General features: G+C 44.9%; 1 protein-coding gene across 2 annotated transcripts; it reads right to left on the bottom strand.

Moving 5' to 3' along the window:
• Window positions 1-396: 396 nt before the first annotated feature.
• On the bottom strand, window positions 397-20,256 carry CSDE1 (cold shock domain containing E1). Of its 2 annotated transcripts, XM_068173325.1 has the most exons (20): window positions 20,118-20,256; window positions 16,282-16,717; window positions 12,846-13,044; window positions 11,794-11,903; window positions 11,364-11,456; window positions 10,750-10,847; window positions 10,524-10,605; window positions 10,062-10,190; window positions 9,777-9,902; window positions 8,824-9,036; window positions 7,038-7,178; window positions 6,792-6,950; window positions 6,123-6,230; window positions 5,186-5,361; window positions 4,670-4,782; window positions 3,933-4,052; window positions 3,550-3,728; window positions 2,432-2,595; window positions 1,215-1,347; window positions 397-603 (listed from the first exon to the last, which is right to left on the bottom strand). In XM_068173325.1, exons 3-20 carry the CDS (start codon window positions 13,042-13,044, stop codon window positions 556-558), a joined length of 2,391 nt encoding a protein of 796 aa, XP_068029426.1. In that variant the 5' UTR covers window positions 16,282-16,717; window positions 20,118-20,256; the 3' UTR covers window positions 397-555. The 2 variants fall into 2 exon arrangements, with proteins under 2 accessions (XP_068029426.1, XP_068029427.1); XM_068173326.1 differs by lacking the exon at window positions 11,364-11,456.
• Window positions 20,257-21,109: the final 853 nt, after the last annotated feature.

A 21,109-nucleotide genomic window follows, 5' to 3' on the forward strand; every position in this document is an offset into this window, starting at 1 on the left:
AAATGAACTAGGAAAACACTGTAACATTTGGCCATCAACTCAAGGAATCTGAATGCTTGTGGAGATCTGATAGGAACTGAACTTATTCCACCCTCACATGTTTCTCAGAATTTGAGCAGAGTGAGCTGAATGAGTCTTCCCTTCCACTTGGGAAGGAAGATAATGCAACTGAGCACTAAGGCATAATAAACCTTGGCCAAAAACAAGGATAAAGCATAATAACTGTAGTGCAGAATTCCACAAGGTCTGCCCGAGCAGAGCTGTCTATGTTTACTCACAGAGGCAATGGAGATTGCAGTTACCAGTTGCGTTAAATGCACCATTCAAAACAAGCTTCTAAAATGTGATACTATAAGGCGCCACCTTAAAGTTCTCCAGAATGCAACTGTGCAGAAATTTAAAATGGTTTCGTAAATTTAATTTTAAACATAACATGAGAAGGTGTTAAAACTGGTGGAATAGCTTCTGAGAATTTGGAGGAAGGGGTGAACAGGGAGATATTCAGTACCCTTCGCCAGCCCCACCGCACGGCCCAACGTCGCCGTGGGGTTGGGATCAGTCTATAACACCAGCCTGGCGGATCTTTCTCTCTGCACCAAATCCCTGCAAGGAAAACAGAACACACTTTTAGCTCTGGCATCACACAATCATGAAATCATTTAGGCTGGAAAAGGGCTTTAAAAATCATCAAGTCCAACCGTGAACCTGGCGCTGCCACTGGGCTTTGGGGCAGAGCCTGATCTGTTCCGCCCAAGCAGCTCCCTTCTAATTAGTCCTGTTTGTTTTCAGAAACAGAGACAGCAACAAAACAGGCTCTGTGGGGTGCTCTTTGTAGTCCAAAACACAACAGAGATTCCAAACACTTTTCTCCTGTTTATCAAGAAGTGCCAGAACGTTGTGTGAAAGCCATGTCTAGGTAAATGGACTTCACTTGCTCTCTCTGAGGTTTATAAATTAAGAGCAAACGAAGACAAACCATGACAGAAAAGCTCCAACACAGGCAGCAGTGGGTTGCTTCTCTCCCATGTGCTCCTCTGAAAGCACAGCACACAGCACTGACACAGGGAACAGCACCGTGCACAAACACAATCCACCCTCGCACAGCGGAGCTCGCTACAGAACAGCAGCAGACACAGCTCAGGCCCCTGAGAGGCAGCAGTGCTGTGTTCCCCTGGCCAGGCAGTCCCTGCAGGGCTGCAGCCCTGCGTGTGTACCTTTGAGTTGTCGGGGCCCCGGGGCTGGCGGAGCACCGTGAGCCGCGGGGCGTTGGCATCGTCCAGGTTGATGCTCTTTAAACGGTTCACGAGTCTATCGGGACGCGGAGCAGCCACGGCCTTGGCGCCTTCGCTGCAAGAGAGCACACACAGGGCAGGGTCACCCCCGAGCTGGACGAGGCACCCCGGGCTTCCCCAGGCCTTGAGCACAGCCATTTATTGCAGGTCCAGGCTGCAGGATTGATGCTGTGTGACAGCAGACCTGGCTGACGGGCTGGCCCTGCCCCAAACCTTGCTGTCCACACTGCACTCTGCACTAGCAGGAGCTCAGTGATCTCCAGAGGGTGTTCTTTAGGGAGCAGAGGTCTTGTATTTATTCTCATGCACACCTAACCAGTGTTTCCTACATTTCTATTGCCCAGAGAAGCTGTGGCTGCCCCATCCCTGAAAACCTCCAAGGCCAGGCTGGATGGTTGGAACAACCTGAGATAGTGGCAGGTGTCCCTGCCCACGGCAGGGGTGGAATGAGATGGGTTTTTAGGTTCCCTTCCAACCCAACCCCTTCTGTGATTAAACTGCAATAATAAAGGCTTGCAAGTTGCCAGCATATCATTAGAGCATTAACATCTCTGAAGATGATGGGAAGACAGAATTTTGAGACAAAAACACTAGCTTTCTGTTACTGCTGAAGTGCTATCTCAAGCTTAAGCAAAATACAAATTATGCAGTTTTATTCAAGTGTGCATATTAGTTAAAAAAACCCCAAATCCATCACTTGTAAGAAATGCCATGCCAAAAGGAAGAGTCTCTAAAATATGAGTTTTCTATTTAAAAATTAAAGCTGCTCTTCAAGAAAGAGATGGCAGCACTGTGAAGTGTGCTGGCCAGAGGCCAGCAGCCACATAGGAGAGCCATCAGTTTCCTTATCGTTAACTTCCACTTGCAAGCCTGTATCCAAATTCCTGCTACAGGGGGAGTTTAAGAATAGGTTAAAAAGAGAACAAGCCATCTGTAATTAGGAAGAGCTGGGAGTGCTGCTGCTGCCTCTACTGGATCTCCTCCAAGAGCTGGGAGCTCTCAGGTGCGGCTCTCCCTGGAGCCAGCTGGAGCCCAGAGCTCCTGCTGCAGGATCATCCAGCTCAGGCAGATGCAGCCTGCAGGGCTCTGCTGGGCTGCAGACACTGCCAGGGTCACTCCCTTCAATCCCAGAGCCTCACCAGACACGCCACACGTTGCAGGCACTGCATTTTCCTGTGCGCTGGTTCAGGATTACGGAGAACTCCACTTCATCCCCAGCCTGGAGCTCCACACCATCCTGCACTTCTTTGACATGGAAGAAGAGCTTTTTGCTGTCACCAACTTCATAGTTAATGAAACCAAACTGAAAAGCAACACATCACAAGGTTATTGATTTGCTCTGTATCCAGACAAATGCAGTAACCAACTAATCACTGTAGTTTAACTACTTTTAAATAAAACTTCAAAACTGTGGTGCCTAATAGAAGTGGAAATGCAATTTCTGCAGTGATCAGAACATTCTGTCTGGAAACAACACTTCTGGAAATCCAGGCACTCTTCCTGGCACTGTAAAGTCACATTTAAATCCTAAAGCCTATGGAACAAGTTCTGAAAACTGCCCCCAATGTTGGCAGCTGTATTAAACAGAGAAGAGCAGTGCCCCAAGCTCTGAAACTCCACTCTTAAGTTACACAAGAGCAATCACTCAATTTTTGGCCTGTCACTGGGATAAGAAGCCATTTACTGCTATTTTCCATTCTACTCATGTATAAGCCAGGAATACTCATCCAGCCTCTCCATAAATGACTGGAGATTAGTGCTGCATGGTAGATATAAAACCAGAAAGCATGTGCAGCATTTAACTTTTTAATCATTCCAAGATGCAACAAGGGCAAAGATCAGCCATTGCATTTCAGGTGAGCTGTAATCACTGACTACTTAATACTGCAAAAAAGCTTCTTCCAGAAGCAAAGTACATGCATCTTTTGTTTTTCTGAACACTTTTAAACACTCTGTGCAGCAGAAACCAGTTAGAGCAATTTGTAGGACATCTCAAACCCAAATCTTCAGAATTATCTGCTGCCCAGCAGTTCTGATATTTCGGCACCAAACCAGGCTCGGAGCCCACCTTTACTCAAGTCACACCAGGATCTGGCATAACCTGGGTTACCACACCTGCTCCCTAGAGCTGGAGTCCAGAGCAATCTGTTTGGGCACAGCTCCCTGAGTCCCAGTGCTGAAGTGGTTCTGAGTTGCTCTGTGCCAGCTGGAGCAGCGATTTCCCACCACCACGGCCCTGGTGCCCAGAGTCACTCACCTGGTCCTTGACGCACTCCACGGTGGCCCTGCGGAACGGGGTGATGTTCACAGCCATCATCTGCCCGTTCTGACCCAGCACACACAGCTGGAACTTTACTGTCTCCCCCTTCTGCAGACAGTCACCTTTGTTTGCCATGCCAACAATTCCAAAGGGATAGACCTCTCCTTTCATCTCACCTAGGGGGGAAAGTATGAGACAGAACTGAGAGGCCTTTGCCAACTGATGTCAGATTTCCAGTATTAGAAATGCTGCTTTTACAGCCAGCCTAGCTGTGTGGATACAGTTTGTAGTGTGAACAAAATCTCCATCAGCTCTTTTTACAGTGCATTCAACTTGTGCACTTGTGAAAAGAACACTTAATTAAAAGGAACCAATCTTACCATCCTCCATGACTTCAATCATGCCCTGGTACTCTGTCTGTGTGGGATCTACACTCCTCAAGGGACGAATAACTTTACCAGAGTAAACAGTTGGATCAGCTTCTTCAGTGATACCATTCACTGAAAAGAGACAGAGAACAAAGGAACAGGATGTTTTAATCATAGTTTATTTTAAAACTGGTTTAAATAAGTGATTCAGATTGACCAGGAGTCAACATTTTGCACTACATGACACCAAATCAAAATCACACTGATGTATCATACACGGAAACAGAAAAACTTTTCTCAAGAAACTTAGGGTCAGGAAGGTTGAAAAGCAAATCAAAGTGTTTCCTTCCTTTCTCTTCCACATTCCCTACTCATGTGTGTGCATTCCCCCCACCCCCAAGTCCTTAATACCCTCCCTCCCCATCTGCCCTGCTTCCTCTGTGAGGTACAGCACAATTAGTGCATGTACTGATCTGGCCAGTTCTGCTATCCAGCCTCTCCTTATAGCCCCCAAGTGAGGAGGATTGAGGACACTACAGGTCCACAGAATTGCTACTGTGCACAGAACTGTTGGCCTATGCTTGTGTGTTCTCTGCAAGCACAGGCAGCAGCTTTCAGGGAACCAATGACCACCCCACACTGAGCATCTTCTTGCCCTCAGCTCCAATTGTAAATGGACGATTAATAAACTTTACCCCTCACCATGGGCCAAGAGCCCTGCAGACAGAAAACATCAGGTACAACCTTACCTGCATGTGTTTTGTTTACTTTCTCTGCACTAACTTTGTTTCCTTTGCCTTTTGACAAGCTGTATTCAACAGTGTCTCCAAGTTCCAGGCTATCGATATCGCCACAATATTCACTACAGGAACAGAATGATAAACAGTTTTCCTTTATTTTCATGACAATAGTGATGCTCACCCAACATCCACATCAGTTATCTGAAATTATTTAAATGCCTCATCAGTTCACAAGGAACCTCCATTCAGGAAAATGAAGCATTTCAAACACATAACACAACTGGATTTCTTGGCCTGGGAATTAAGAGGCACAGAACACCAGTTCTGCTGACTAACAGAAAAGCCTGAACCAGCCCAGCAGAGATGATAAAACTGCAGATATCTAAGCATATATAAAAATACAGATATATTGTGTGTGTGTGTAAAGTGCAAATGGGTTCCACACTCAACCCAACACAACTCCACACACTCCCAACTCTGCCCCCCCAAACAGACGCACAATCAGATAATAAAACTGTCATTCACCTGTAGTGGAAGAAGATCTCCTTATCATGATTGGCTGTTTCAATAAACCCAAAGTTATCTTTCAGGGCTGCCACGTATCCCAAGAGCCTCTTGGAGCTGTAGTTGCGTCCCAGCATCCTGACAGAAACAGCCGTCTGCAGCCCGGTTCTCTTCACCTCACACACGCAGAACTCAACCTGGTGGAGACATGGCCATCAATACCAGACAGAAAGAGGCAAAGAAAACCATGACCACCAACAAAAAGACCCCAAGTTGATTCTGAAGCTGTGCAGCTCTGCACAGCACCTGGTCTCTCCAGAAAGTAATTTCCTAGCCACTACTTTCCCATAACCACATCAGTCACTGACTTTCCTACATTCCAGGGAGCAGCACCACACCTGGGATACCTGCAAGGCAAGGCAAGCCAGCCTCCAGCACTCAGCTTTTCACCCCCTTTAACAGGAGAACATTTCTGTCCATGGGGATCACCTCCTTTCCCTACACTGCTCACCAGTGGCCCACAGTGGGATGTACCTCACTTCACTCCTTGCTTCAGTTTTTAGAGACAATAATCAGTAACTAGAATGGCTCCTGAGGGTTTTGTTGCTCTTCCTGATCTCCAAGCTTTTTCCCTTTCATGAAGGAATATTCTCCCACTTCAATATCTATCTTAGTCTCTATGCTAATAAATTTCCTCTTGACAAGCAGTGTCCACTTAGTGATAAAAATTCTTTGTTTAAAAAGCATCATTTACACAGCAAGACACTATTTCCATCTATGTATCACCAGGGTATTTTTGGAGGGTATTTTTCACTTACAGAAGATTGACTCATTTAAACACAACATTCCAGGTGATATCACACCTTGTCCTCCATTTGTTCCAAGTAAAGGCAAAGAGAAGCTCACACCCCACAATACTCAGAACAGCATTTCCCAATACTACCCTTCATTCTCTTACCTTATCTCCTATCTGGGGATTAGTAGATCCTTCCACATCCTTGGCCTGGTAAGGAATGGTGAGTTTTACTCCACAGTCATCATACACAATTATTCCATCCTCAGCTTCCTGAAAACAAGGGGTCAGAATTCAGTAATCAATGTCTCTTTAGGACACACAGTTCAAGCGCTGCTCATTGGAGTCTCAGTGGTTTTACAGTAACTGCTCAAAAACACAACCAAACTCTAGGTAAGGAGCTTTAAATGATGCCAGACAGTATTTTAAAAGGCAATGAAGTATTGCCACCAGCTCCAGGAATTATTTATTGGAACTTTTAAGTATTCTGGCATTGTTTAAAACAGCAGAACAAAACAGTAAGAGATTCTTCCCATGAAACTTAAATAATTTTATCTAGAATCTTGTGTACTGAGAGGCAAAAAGAAACTCCCCATCAATTTCCTGGAAATTTTCCTCAACAACAATATGATCATTAACAATTAATAACAAAACTTTTATTATCTTGTTCAGATCATTTATTTTTCACTGACTGCTCTCATCAGCTGTAGTTCACATCTATACAGAATGAACAGTGCTTCAAACCCAGCTGAACTAGAGATTTTAAGGAAGCAGCCCCAGTCCGCAATGGCAGGAATGCAGAAGAGAGAGTCACAAGCAGAAGAGCAGCATTACCTTCTCTTTGCCTTTATTTGGGCTAGTGGCTTTGGCTGGAGTGGCTTCTTTGTCTATAGTGCCCACAAAGCGATGCTCTGACTGGGTGTGGAAGGAAACTGTGCCCTTGGGGAGCTTTTTAATCCTTATGGCATGGTTCCTCTGGGCAGACAGCATATCCTGGAAAAGAAATCCATCAGGTTATAGACAGACTGTGCATAATTCCCTTCAATGCTGAGATTTTATAGGAGTTTTAATCCCACTTACAGGAACGACGGTGAACTCTACTTCATCTGAAATATGGAGCTGATTTCCATCCATGATCTCACTGAAGTGGAAGAACATCCGAGCATCCCTGTCCACACACTTAATGAAGCCAAAGCCATCCCTCATTGCTGCAATCACACCCTGGAACAACCAAACCAACAATTACAGTTTAATCCCTGGTATGTGACACCTGTCCAGCTGCTCCACGTGTCAGGAGTGGACAGAAAGACCTAAATCCTAGGAAAACACCTGGTTTAAGCAATGTCCTTCCTTGCAAACCCTGGTGCTCACGGCCCTGGTCAACCTGAAATGCAGACAAGTTCTTCTGATGAAGAGTGAAGTGGAGAGTATTAATTCAAGGACTGAAGTTAAAGAACCTACCAGTACAGGGAACACAATGGGGCAGCTCTACAAACACTGTATCATCCACATGAATGTATAAAACATACAAACACACACTAAAAGTACAACCATCTATAAAAACAGGAAATAAAGTCTGTTTTCAGAGGAAAGTGTAAGAGAAAAACCATCAGATTTCCAGTCACAAATGAAGGAATTATAAAGAAGCTGATAAACAAGACTCCCATACCCGTGGGTGTGTTATGGGAACACACTCCCATGTGACACAGGAGTTTAGTGGCCTTCCTGATAACCACTAGAAATGGAATGCTGAGCGATAAACAGAACATACTGACAAAAACCCAAACCCTAGTACCAGATGCTGCCAGAATTAAGGCAGAATTTATTAACATATTGCCTTCAACCCATTTAATACAGAGTTTAGCAAGTCTCAGGACAAGCTTAGAGGATCTGCATGACAGTGCAAAGGTACCTTCCACCTTTAGAACATTTAACAGCTAACCCTTTAACAGCTTTCACAAACTCCAGCAAACCAACCAACCTTTCTACAAGCTGCCTGCACCTACCACCCCCATGACAGCTCAACTCAGGCAGGCAGGTGTATGTAGCCAGAGCAGAAATACAAGAAGTCTATAGGATAGAAACCCAAAATCTCAAAGGATGAAATCAAAACTCAGGGTTTTTTTAAAGCCAAGGGACAGTAATTCACAGCACACTGTCGTGACAACATTGTAACTGAACTCCAAATTGTAAAGGAAAGCAAAGTTACAGTCAAGCTGGAACAGAACCAACATTCCAAGTTACAGGAATGAAAGATATTCTGTAATACTCATTAGCACATCCATCTTAGTCCCTGTAGTCCACAAGGAGTTTCTTGTACTGAGAAAACTCTGCTCTTTACCATCCTTCTACTTGACCCTCAGACAAAGATTGGCCACAAAACTTGAAATACAAAAGCTGATCACAGTCCCTTGTCCAATTATTTACACTTTTCACTACCTGAACCAGGGTAGTCGCAGGGTCTTCCAAAGGAAGATGAGTAGTTACCTCTTTAGACTCAAGTATGTGCATTTTAAACTGTCAGTTCAAGACTACATACCTTCTGTCTGCTACAACCAGCCAGCAATCCCATCCAAGAGGGCCAGTTAAGGTCTAATTTCCTAATAGAATTTCATTTAAATGTTAAAAAATAGTTAAGACTTTATTCTTTTAAAGGCAAAGATGCAGAGTATTAATTCTGAATTTTCTGCTTTGCTTGCACTGCAGGTCCTAGAGCTGGATTTCAGAGCAGGCAATGGAAGACACAAGTGATTTTTGTATCTGTTGTAGAAGACAGCCCCCAACTCGTGTATAACTTTCACTTCCCCTCAAGAATTAGAAATGGATACTTTAGAGAATTTAAAAGAATTTAGAGATGGATACTTGCCATTTCTCTGGTTTCATTAGTAAACTGGAAGGTGTTGGGGAGAACCTCAATGTTGGTGGCTCGTTCCAGTTTGTCGCGCCTGTCCGTGGAAATGTTGAACCGAACGTGGTCACTCTCCAGCAAGGTCACCTTGGATTTTGTGTCCTTGTCCCCAAAGGGAAGCTCTTTAGGAATCACAAAGTCCACTTTGATGCGGCCGGGTAACGGATCGCTCTGGGGACAGAAAACCCAGGGGAAAGCTGAGTTCACCTGCAGGGCTCAGCACAGCTGCCAACAGCACAGGGGTTCCTGCCAAGTCCTGCTGGACTCAGCCTCTGCTCCATCTCCACCACTCCTCATCTGGAACGTGCCCAGTGCAGGGTGGCTTTTGGAGCTGTTGGCTGGCTTGAAGGTTTTTTAAGCCCCAGCCATGTCCTGCTGAAGGAATTCTCTCTATTTCAAGAATGAAGTTTATAACCATAACACTTCTAAAATGCAGGCTCTTTCTTACTAAGACTTCAAAACACACCAAACCTTCCCACACTAACAGAAGCTCACCTAAAACCTTAGTGGAAGTGCACATGAACACTCCTCCAAGTCAAACATTACAGCCCAAAAGCCTCATTAACTTAATGCTCACAAGAATCCATAGTTCTGGCTTATCCCAGTAAATATTTTTCCCTTTTTCCTTAGTCTTTTGCTTTAAGGATATGTTCTAACTCCACAAAAATGTATAGCCAGTATTTGAAACAATGAAGTATTTGAAACATTAAACACACACTCCATCATGTACCACTACGTTAAGTCTTCCTCTTTGGATATGAAATCAAGAAAAAGAGTAAATCTTAATCCTGACATGACGTTTATGCAGCAAACAGGTACTGGGAAATGGGAATAAATGTTTCCAGGTATTCACTGGAATTCCATACAACCAAACCAGCATTACATAAATTTATTTAACTACTGAAATTCACCTGGTTTTTGCTGGGTACTTTTGGAATTACTTTGGTTACAGTTCCTTCAAAATGTTCAATGCTGATATCTTCAAAAATGACAGTTCCTTGAGGCAGCAGTCTAACATCTGTTGCAACTTCTTTACCCTAAAAGCACAAAATTTAGTCAAACACCCAAAGAAAAGAGAGAAAGTAACAGACATTTCCCAATGAACCTCCTCCCCCTTTTTTAAAGCTGGGGAAAGCAGAGAGTTGTGCAGTTATTCCCTAGGACCTTTGCTTCCGTTTTACTGGATTTCGTCTTACATTTCTGTCTTTGATTGTAAACTCCACATCATCACCAGGCTGTAAGGTTTCTAGGTCACCTTTAAATTCACTATAATGAAAGAATATCTCCTTCACGACATCACCTCTCTCAATAAATCCAAAGGCTTCCTGTGGACAGAAAAGAAGTGTTTAATTGTCCATTATTGGAACATACCAATAAATCATTTGACAGGTTCTGTTAAACACAAAACAATCTCTGAATCCCAGCACAGCACTTCGAGGTGTACACAGCTCACTACCACAAGAAATATATGAACAGAAATAAATGGAACTTTCTTTGTTAAGAAGAGTATCAGTATCAAAGATGAGCTGTTTAAACCATTTCACGCAATTTACACCCACAGCCCAAGCTGTTAACAGCTCTAAACAACTTAAGTATTACTTTGAACAGCACTCTTCAAAATAGCATTTCATTTTCAAATGAAACTTAAAATCACTTACTTTCATGGCACAGACTACTCCTTGACAGCGAGCTTGTTTCTTTTTTAATAGCATAATGTTACGAGCACTTACAGCACCAGTACTAGAGAAAAAAAAAATAATCTGAAAACTCAAAACTGAAACAATTAACTAAGATTATATTTCATATAATAGTTCTTGGAATAAATATAAATTCTGCCTGACTACTAAAACAAAATATGAAGCCAAAAAAGCAACATCAACTTACTGTTTATTTGTATCAATTATAAAGTTTATTTTATCTCCTGTTTCCAGCTGTACATTTCCTTCAACATCCTCTGGGGTGTAAGTCAGGTAAAATACTTCCTAAAAATTAACATAAACTAAAGTTACTCTATTTGCAGAATAGTTGCTTCAAAGAAAGATTAACACAGTTGTAATAACAATATCTGCTTAATTTAGTGAGAAAATCAACAGTAATAAGCATGGCATGCAAAACATTCTTTTTCTGTCGTGCTGTTTTGGTGAGCATGTAACAAGCAGCTTAAGTTGAAAGGTTTTGTACATGACCATCTTTAAAGGCCAATTTCTAAAGGTCAGAAGTTCAAGGTAAGGAGACAGGAACTTCATCAAGTTTAAAAGAGAACAACTATTTGGCTCTGGGAAGTTCTCCACAGATACAAGCAAGCAAACTGTCTAAATAACATTATTTTCCGTAGTAATTACCAAAGCATGCTTTTTTTTTTTTTTGCCAAAAACGGCACAGTTTTTCAGTGCAGTGTCAATTGTCTACATTAAACTGCATTTTTAGTTGTGTTTTTTTTTTTCATAGACCGCAGTGATGGACCAGTGAAGAGTTCAAGTAAAATACGCAAGCTTTACCCCATTACGTTCGTAGCAAACACTCCCTGTTGGACTTTGACCCGGGGCAGCTGGAGATTTACTCTCTAAATTGTGAGGAACAGCACACACAACCTACCAGTCAAAAAAAAAAAAAAAAAAAAAATCCATTGCTAGTCATTTCAGGAGTGGCATTGTTGTACACAAAATGAATCTCAGTATCCTCTACTATACACCCAGCAGGGAATGCCACGCTGCAACTTTTCAGTTTCACAGAACCCCTCTTGGCTCTAAGAAGTGTTTGGAGCCAAGTAAGAGCTCAAACTGGACCTCTGAATTTTTACCAGAGCACACTGAAGTATATTTCAGTGTAACTATACTGAAGGTAGTTAATATCTATGCTCAATTAACCCAGTTTTCTGTATTGGAGTAAAGGATGGAAACTATGCAGGTATAGAAAATAGGCACTAACTTGTCCATTTATTCGTTCTTCAGGTAAAATTTCTGGCTTTATCTTCACCAATTTAATAGCAATGGGTTTTCCAGTTCGGCGATCAGAAGACACTTCAAACTCAACATCGTCTGCAAGTCAAGCAAACATTGCAATGCTGTCAGAGCTCTGGCTGGGACTGGGGTTTTTTACAAAAATCATTAAATGGCTGCCTTTAATTCACTGCTTGTAGCCAAACACAATCAAGTAGAACTCAGGTCCTTTTGTTACCAAGGAAGGACACATGATTTGCAAAAATTTTCTGGTTATTCTGCTTATTATCTCCTGCTGCCAATAAACTATTCTGGTGTAATTCCACAGCAATTCCCTCCCCCTGCTTTGCTCGCTGCACAGCAGACTCCCCACTAAAGTTCAGACAACACAACAAAGGCCATGAAACAGTTCAGAAACTTCACTCTCATGGTAATTATCAGCATGAAGTTGCAGCCTCCTCATGCTGAAAAACACCTGGCCACCCTCAAACTAACTCTAACTAAAGATAGAGTTTTACCTCGGGAGCACAAGAGCTAAATTCTCCCACAGTCTGAGTACTTGTCTCCATCTCAGCTAGACAAGCTTGACCTAACACTGCACCTTTTCCTTCTCCACACTGGTTTGTACCATAAGCTGCACAAAGTGCTGGGAAGGGCTCCCACCAGGAGCAGTGGATTATTTACAGGCAGTTTCTTTACATTATCCGTGAAAAAGAAAAGGATGTTGGGAGAGAAGTGTTCTAAAGAGTTTGTTTTGATTCTTACTACTTTTTATTCTTTTCGTTACTTTCAATAAAACTTTCTTTATAACCTTCTAAAATTTTAAACCTACTTTACCTTTCTCCTAATCCTATCTCAAAGCAAGAAAGAAATACCTTAATAATCAACCAACACTGAAGCTCACCACACTCATCAGCGCATTAATCAGCAAATCCCAAAATTGGGAAAAATCTGAAATTAACAAACCAAAACCACCCAGAAGCAACAGAGGGTATTTTCTGACAAGTGCAGAGCCTGCTGCTGGTGCCAAAGCTCAGGTACCTCCTACTTTGAGCTCCTGCAGGTTGCCGTTGTACTGGGAGCAGTGGAAGAAGAGCCGGGCCTGCCGCTCCGAGCACTGGATGAAGCCGTACGAGGTCAGCAGCTTCTCGATGACCCCGGTCTCGCGCAGCGCTGCCGAAGTACCATTGGGGTACCCGTTGTGTCCATTGTTGTGGAGCAGGTTTGGATCAAAGCTCATCTGCGCCACGCAAAGCAAAGAACAATGCTGAGCAACGGCTTCCTTCGCATCCCCATCACACAGTAAGAGCTTGCGTAGTTACTGACACGTTCCTAAAATGTGTTTTAGGAACGTTCCTAAAATGTGTTTTAAGAACGTTCCTAAAATGTGTTTTAAAACCACCGAAAGAGTTGAGCTTTTTTTAACAAAGTAATCCTTCAAATGTATACAAGCAACGTATTTATAAAACAAGCCAGAACTGTAACACCAAAACAAAGCTTGCTTAGAACAAAACAGACTTCTGGCATTTTTCAAGTATTACACCTCAAAGTACTCCCACATTCCCTGTTTCGCACCAGAGCCTGAAAATATCTGAAGTATTTACTCTCCCAAATTAAACAGGTGATTAGGAAAATGCAACAGTTCTGAATCAACACAATTAGGTTCAAATCCCTGCATAGTTTCTCCTTAGTTCATGTGTTCAGTCTTTCATATTAAAAAATGCTATTAAGTAATTAAGCATTTTTGCACAGTTATGGAATAAATAATTCTGAATTCAACATTCCTGTGGCATAGAAGCTCAAGTGCTAGAAAGACACAGAAAATTTGAAAATAGCACTAAAGGTGTAATGAACTCCTAAATTAACTGACATCTATTAAAACATTTTATTTTATGGGGTGTTTTTTCTTTTCTAGTCACAGATTCACCCATGAAACATTCCCAATCCCTTTACCAACTCATTGGCTTGTTTGATGTACAAGTCTCCTTTTTAAATCAGGGCACTTGGACTTCCACGTTAGCAATTAAATCAGATGAGATGCATTACACCTCACTAAACACTGCAATTCAAGAGACAACTGAAACAACCCTCTTCCCTCCAAACATCAATATGCATCTTAAAATATACAGGATTATTTGTTAGTTTCCAGAGGTTTTAATTTGGAAACAGTGAGATCATATCGGTTCTCTGCTTTCTTGCTGCAATAAGCAGAGAGATTAAAAATTATTCAGCAATGTGTTTAGTGGAGATAAAAGACACCTGAGCAACTTGCAAAAGGGTCATGTTCCTCGCTCTAACACAGCCAGTGAGTTACTCAACATATTAGGAGGCACAGCATTCTTATTCTGCTGTTTGGGAATCAGTTTAAAAGTGATCAAAGAGCACAAAAAAAAAAACCACCTGCTGTGAAGTTCTTGGGCAGAAATCTTTGGTCTTCGAGACTGACAATAAAACAAATAAATTGGAAACAAGCACACAAAGTAAAGAGTGACAGTATTTTGACCTCCAAGAAGAGGAGCTCTTCTCCCCCCTTCTGCTTCAGACCCTCATGGGGTACATGTAGATGAAGAAAAACACAAGTAACAGAAGGCGGGGGAGTGATTTGAGGGGGCAAAAGGATCCTAGGACACTGTGTAATAGTCTCCAGCCCACAGCACTGGTCAGCACTTCCACAGTACACTGTTACCACCCAAGGCTCTTTAAGAATTCACTGAACTGCTGAATCTGCTGTGATATCATTTCTGTAACATGCCCTGCTTATTTCCTTGCTCTACATCTCACTTTTCCTTCCCTTAAAAACTAGTAACACTCTTAATTTCAATGCTGCCCTCTTACTCTTACCCGACCAACCTGCAATAAGTGGCACAAATCAATACCCTTAACATGGCACAAATCAATACCCTTAACATGTTCAAGTCATGAAACACTGCCACGCCAGAAAATAATGAATCAGAAACAAGACCCCGTTAGAGACACACAGAGAGCTCCAGCCCATCCCTCCTCAAAGGCCTCCTGCTAACAAAGGCAGCCATGGCTTTGTCCAGCTGAGTCCTGGAGACCTCCAAGGACAGAGGTTCCACCACCTTTCTGGGGTAACTGGTGCCTCAAAGTTCTCTTTCCCCTTCTGTCCAGCCTAAGCTGCTCAAATGACAAAAGCCACAGCAGTCACATCATTTTTATGCACTGGATTGTATTTAAAAGGACATATTTTCTCTGAGTATTTTACAAAAAGCACTTGACAAAGCTGCTAAGGTTTACTGACTAGTTCCTATCAGCATCATCCCAAGATAATAATCCTCATCTTCTGAGGAAGGCAACCCCAGGACACTCCACACCAGAAAATGTCCTTGTGGGAACACAACAGCTGAAGTGTTTTAGGCTATCCTAGAGTTTGAAATACTTTTCAAAAATAAACTGGTCCTGCAAGTAGGGTGGCTAGGGGAAGAGAAAATGATATGTTATTATACCTTCTCCCAGGAGAATTACAGGCCATAGCATTAACCCATTCTGCAAGCTGGAATGGGCCTGCCAAAGGCTTCTGTGACTCACCAAATGGCCACCTCACCTCTGATACAAGGGAAGCAACAAACAGACACCTTGCCTCAAACATGAACTAAAGGCTCATCAGAGAGAGAAAATGACAAAAATCTAGCTTAAAGTTTAGCTCAGAATAGCCTTTCTTAGGGTTAGAAAGCCACAGTGCTTCACCTCCTGCTCAGACTATGATGCATGACATCATTTGAACAGTCTGAGTTTAAAGGAGCATTAGCAGCACAGCACAAAGAACTCCTCATCAGTCCTCTAAAGCCTGACAACTTCAGTTCAAAGATTCCTCAGGTGGCACAAAAACTTCCTGTACAAAGATACTATAAACTATCAGCAGCTTTTCCAGATTAACTGTCAAATTCCTACATCTTATAACAGGAATATGAACTATTAACCCCATCAAAAGAAATATTTAGAGAAAGAAAAAAATAACTGTGCCGTAAGATTAAAATACTAAAGAGAAGTTATTTGAGAAAAGGGATTGGAACCACAAACCTACTGTTACTAGAATGGAAAAACACCAATAATCAGCTCTCAAGGATTCTAAGTATTGTAAAATAGAACCACACTGCAGCTACTACGAATTCACCAAAATAAATGAACATAACAGCAAAGAGTCATGGAACCACTGAATGGTTTGGGTGGGAAGGGGCCTTAAAGATCATCCTGCTCCACCCCCTGCCGTGGGCAGGGACACCTTCCACTATCCCAGGTTGCCCCAAGCCCCATCCAGCCTGGCCTTGGGCACTTCCCAAGATGGAGTAGCCACAGCTGCTCTGGGCACCCTGTGCCAGGGCCTCACTGTTAAATTAATTTATAATCAAGAACTATTAAAAAAACTCTAACCAACCCCACCCCATTCTGTTAAAAACTTAGTAAGAACCAAGCTCAAAAATACACATATAACTCTTTCTCCAGCATGTGCACCAACCTCGCAGTGATATTCAAATATTGCACTTTCAGTAGTATTTGCCGATTCTTCTGTTTCAGCACAAGTTTCTAAGGATGAAGACTGCTATTATTTTAAAAAAGGGAACAAAAGGAAGAGAGACAAAAAGAGAAAGAAAAAGATAGCAAAAGAAGGTGATGTATCAGGCTCTAGAGAATACAAGTGCTGCTGCCCTGGGCAGTTTCACTACAGCACTGGAGAAAACAAAGACTACTATAGCAGCGTCGGGACGTGCTCTTTTGAAGCTGTTGAGTAGGCACAAACTTCTTGTTTCAGATCAAGCCTTGTATCTTCTTCAGTGTAAGTTGCCTCTTCTTTGGTCTTGAGTTGTTACAATGTGGTATACTTATATTCTTTTCCTGATCTGAACTTGAAGCAGCAGTTTCAGGTGGTAAATTCTGTTCTGTTCCACTTCATACTGGAGAGAGGAGAAAGACACACACACTAAGTATCACTTTGAAAGAAATTCTCATCAAATCACAGAATGGGACCTTAAAGACAATCTACTTACAACCCCCCTTGCACATCAGTTCTAGGTCTTAATAACAACAGGGGCATTTCCTCTACCTTAATGCAGTAGCTTTAATCCACGTTAATAAAAGCTATTTTGCAGACATTATTTGGCATTCCCACTTCCAGTTTTGTTTTCCAAAAGACTGGCTGACTTTAAGCCAGTGAGATGGTTATTTCCAATTTTGAGCTCTTCAGACACACTTAGGCATCTCAGGGAAGGTGCCAGTGTGTACCATGAAAATGGCAACTTCACTTTGATCATTAGTATTTGACCCATCAGCAAGCCTTAGTCCTCCTGTCAATAACTTTATATGGGTGCTTATTAAATTACAGCATAATTTATGTAAGTGCTCACACAGATCCTCAGAGGAGCAGTAGGATGTATATATGCATGGGAATTAAAATTTCCTAATTACTTCTGTTCCAAAGGTTAAGGACTAGTGATACCTGAAGCACATTTAGAATTGTATAAAAATTAACAAACTTCTCAATTATGTGCACAGACACTACATGTAAAACAACACAGAACCATTCTCTGGACTTCTAAAACAGTTTTTGTAAAATGTTGATTCCATGTAATGATATTTGTGTAGCTAACACCAGGAAAAGCCTTTCTGCACCAGTTACTAATTAGTAATTAATTCCCTCCTAAAGTTTTCCAGTGCCACTCTGTCTTTTCATGAGAAAAACAGTTTCAGCAAATTGCCACCTACCACACAAAACACAACCTTACAGAAATAGAAGCCTTCCTTGAGAAGAAACCAAGTTTTGAGTTTGCTGCTTACTCAGTAGATAAGAAAAAAAAAAGGGAGGATATTTTTGTGGCCAAAAAGCAGGTGAGAAGCAGCACAGCTCTGACCTCACAGATACACTGGAAGCTCTGCAATCATCTAAAGGTATGGAGCATCAGAGCACAAGTCTTCCCCAAATCATTCCACAAGTCCCACAACAAAAGAGAAAAAATATGGACAAAGCCTATCTCTCCAGTGTAGCAGGAAAGTGAATTTCACAACTTGCACTGAGCTTTGAATCCCCTCTGGTGATTTGAAAGAATCATTTTAAGTGACTGAAACCTGAATGCAAAGACACTTCCAAGTCTCATCCTCACCCCAGTGAAAACGCTGAGTGACGGCAGCTATTGCAAGAACCCCAAATGTGCAAACTCATCCCCAGTTTTACTGAAGTTTGTATTTCAGTGATTTTCCCCAGCTGAAGCATTTCCTTCAACCACCACTGAGAATTTCCAGCTGAAATGAGTTTTCCTGTCAGACCATCAAACACACGTGAAACAGATTAAATAAACTGGGCGAGGGCTGTCCAAATCTGGCTGGTCAAATCTTTGCACTGAAAGATTTGATTATAAAATATTATAAATCAGAAGACACAAAACTATTGCAAAGATAACAGTATCACTGCTTTTCTCTCACCTCAGCATTACACTGGGGCAACTGTTACCACAATCTTCAAGGACAGTGTTATTTTGGGGCAGCATTTCAGCTCTCAAATGAACACACTGCATCCCAGGAACTGCACAGACACACTTGCAATCTTCTCACGTACTTCTCTCTCATTTAATTACACTGATATTATTAGAGCTCTTCTAGAGATGTAACTCTTATCGCATTGCATTTATCATTTTTAGCTATAAAATAAATCACTTTTTCATTTAATAATCAAAACACCTCACGTGATCAAATATGACTAAAGCTCATTTTATCAGTTGTGGAATAAGGCATAAACCTTTCCATTAAAACCCAGTCTGATTTGATAACAAGATGGGTTTACTACACTTAAGTACTTAAAAAAACCCAAAAACTCATCAAGCAAGCATAACTCAAGCAAAAAGAAATCTCACTGTGCTCATCTGCCTCAAATTCCTTACTTTTTAATTCAGCTACTATAAATACTCCTCCAAATGGTAAACACCCTGAGCAGCTGCCCAGCCCCCAAGTCTCAGTGCCTTCTGCATTTGGGTATTTACAGCTGAAAGCTTTAATGCAAAGACAGGGAAGAGCTGGGCCCTGCTCCTGAGGCCTCTCCAGTGCAGATCCTGCTAAATGACAGCGGGTCACATGAAGCTGCTCACAGCCAGAAATCACCTAGAGAGCCCCACATGGAACCTGCCCGATGACAGCATTGTTCTGCTTCCCATTTCCTTCACAAAAAGAGGCAAGTGCAAGGACATGCATTCTGTGGATCAGAGCACGTGCTTCCAGAAACAGCCCTCGATGACGTGACCAAGGCACAATGCGATAAAGATAAGACTTCGTCTTCTCAGTGTGCACATCCAACACAGATCCATGGAGATCAGGCTCCTCCACCTCTTTTCAGATGGATATTGGCAAGCAGCACTAAGCCCTGGCTCCTGGGCACCCCAGCCAGTACGTGACAGCTATGAGACCAGCCACCACCACAGCAGTGAAGTCCTTTTCATGTCAGGAAAAAATACACATACGGGGGAAAAAGAATTAAAGAACTACCAAGGACATCTGTAAAGAATGTATGGAGGAAAAAAACCCAAAAAGTCCTTAAAAGAAATATCCGGATTTTTTAGGGGTTCTGCGGTGCGGAGACGAGCCCGGCGCTGGGGATCGGTGCGCACAGCAGAGAACCGACCCCGGACCGACGGAGCCGCCCAGGCCCGGTCCCTGCCGCGGCCCCGCTCGCTGCGCTGCACCAAGATGGAGGCGGCGGAGCGAGGGGCGGCCGCGCCGAGGGGCGGCGCCGGGGCCGCCGCCAGCGGGGCCGCCGTGCGCGGGGGCGGGCGGCTCCGGCCGGTGACAGCGCCAGGGCCGTTCGGGCAGGACGGGCCGGGGGGAGCGCCCGCCCCGCACACAAAGGGGGGCGATGGCGGCCGCTCCCCGCACACAAAGGGCCGCGGCCGCGCTGCGCCGGGCGGGGCCGCGCGCGGCACGCCGGGAGCCGCCGCCGCCCCTCCGCCCGCACGGCCCCGCCGCCCGCCGGGGCCCGGAGCCCCCGCGGCGCCGCGCGACCCGCGAGCCCCGGCGGCGCCCGGGACGGCCGGTCCCAGCGCGGCCTCGGCGGCGCCGCCGCCCCCGGAGCCCCGCGGAGCGCGGCGCGCACCCCGCGGCCCGCGGCCGCCGCTCCATCCCCGCACCGCCGGCCTAGTAGGCCGCACCCCCCAACCACACCACCCCCCCCCCCCCCACACCCGGCGCGCAGCCCCGGCGGGGCTCCCGGCGCGCAGCCCCGGTACGGGCAGAGATCCGCGGGCGCAGATCCCGCGGCGCCCGGAGCCCGCCGGGGCGGGCGGGGGGTGGCGGAGGCGCCCGGCCCGCACTCACCCCAACAGCTCAGCGCCCCCGCTCCAGCGCCGCCATGAGCAGCACGGCACGGCACGTAGGAGAGAAATCACGGCGCTCTCGCGAGAGCCGCCCGCGGACCGGGGGGGCGAAGGGGCGGGGCCGCGCGTGCGCGCCCGGAGCCCGGCGGGAGGCGCTGGCGGGCACGCGCCAGAGGGGACGGGGTGGGGGGGGGCAGACAGTGAGGGTGGAGCGCCCCCTGGCGGCCTGGGGAGGGAGAGACGGCGGAGGGGAGAGGAGCCCCCTGAGGGGACAGAGCGCCCCGGCTGAGGGGAGACGAAACCCCGGCCGAGGGGAGAGGGAAAACCTCAGGGAGGGAAGAGGAACCCCCTGAGGGGAAAGAGCGCCCCGGCTGATGGCACTGAGATACGGCTGATGGCACTGAGATACGGCTGAGGGAGACGAAACCCCGGCCGAGGGGAGAGGGAGAACCTCAGGGAGGGAAGAGGAACCCCCTGAGGGGAAAGAGCGCCCCGGCTGATGGCACTGAGCCCCGGCTGATGGCACTGAGATACGGCTGAGGGAGACGAAACCCCGGCCGAGGGGAGAGAGTGAGACAAACGCAGAGAGAAAACTCCGCCTGAGGGGAGAGAGAAAATCTCGGCTGAGGTGATCGAGAGGGAGAGCCCCAGCTGGGGAAGAGGGAAAACCCCGGCGGAGAGGGGACAGAGCCCCAGGTGAGGGAGGGAGAGCTCGGCCCGGGCCAGCACAGCAGCACGCTCCAGGCCCTCAGGAACCCCTGTGGGCAGGCAGAGCTCGAGGGAGGGACACGAGCCTTGCGCTCGCTGAAGCTCCCACTGAGCTGAAGGACCGGAGGATCAGGGGGAGAGGCTTTGCGGACAAAGCAGAGCATTTCCAGTCATGAAGCTCCAGCCTAGTTTCCAAGACAAGTGGAGCAAGTTCTGAAAATGCGCAGCAGCCCTCGGGAACCGTGTACATTTACAGTCACAGACTGCAGCTAGAGATCCTGAATG

The sequence above is a fragment of the Anomalospiza imberbis genome, chromosome 26, assembly GCF_031753505.1.
Source record: "Anomalospiza imberbis isolate Cuckoo-Finch-1a 21T00152 chromosome 26, ASM3175350v1, whole genome shotgun sequence".
NCBI lineage: Eukaryota > Metazoa > Chordata > Aves > Passeriformes > Viduidae > Anomalospiza > Anomalospiza imberbis.

Excerpts from the sequence above, each read along its gene's own strand:
- CSDE1 (XM_068173325.1), bottom strand. The coding sequence starts at position 13,044 with ATGAGCTTTGATCCAAACCTGCTCCACAACAATGGACACAACGGGTAC. Across the intron at positions 3,729-3,932 it reads GATTGAAGTCATGGAGGATG|GTGAGATGAAAGGAGAGGTC; the intron begins GTAAGATTGGTT and ends TTTCCCCCCTAG. Across the intron at positions 604-1,214 it reads GGGGCCCCGACAACTCAAAG|GGATTTGGTGCAGAGAGAAA; the intron begins GTACACACGCAG and ends TTTTCCTTGCAG.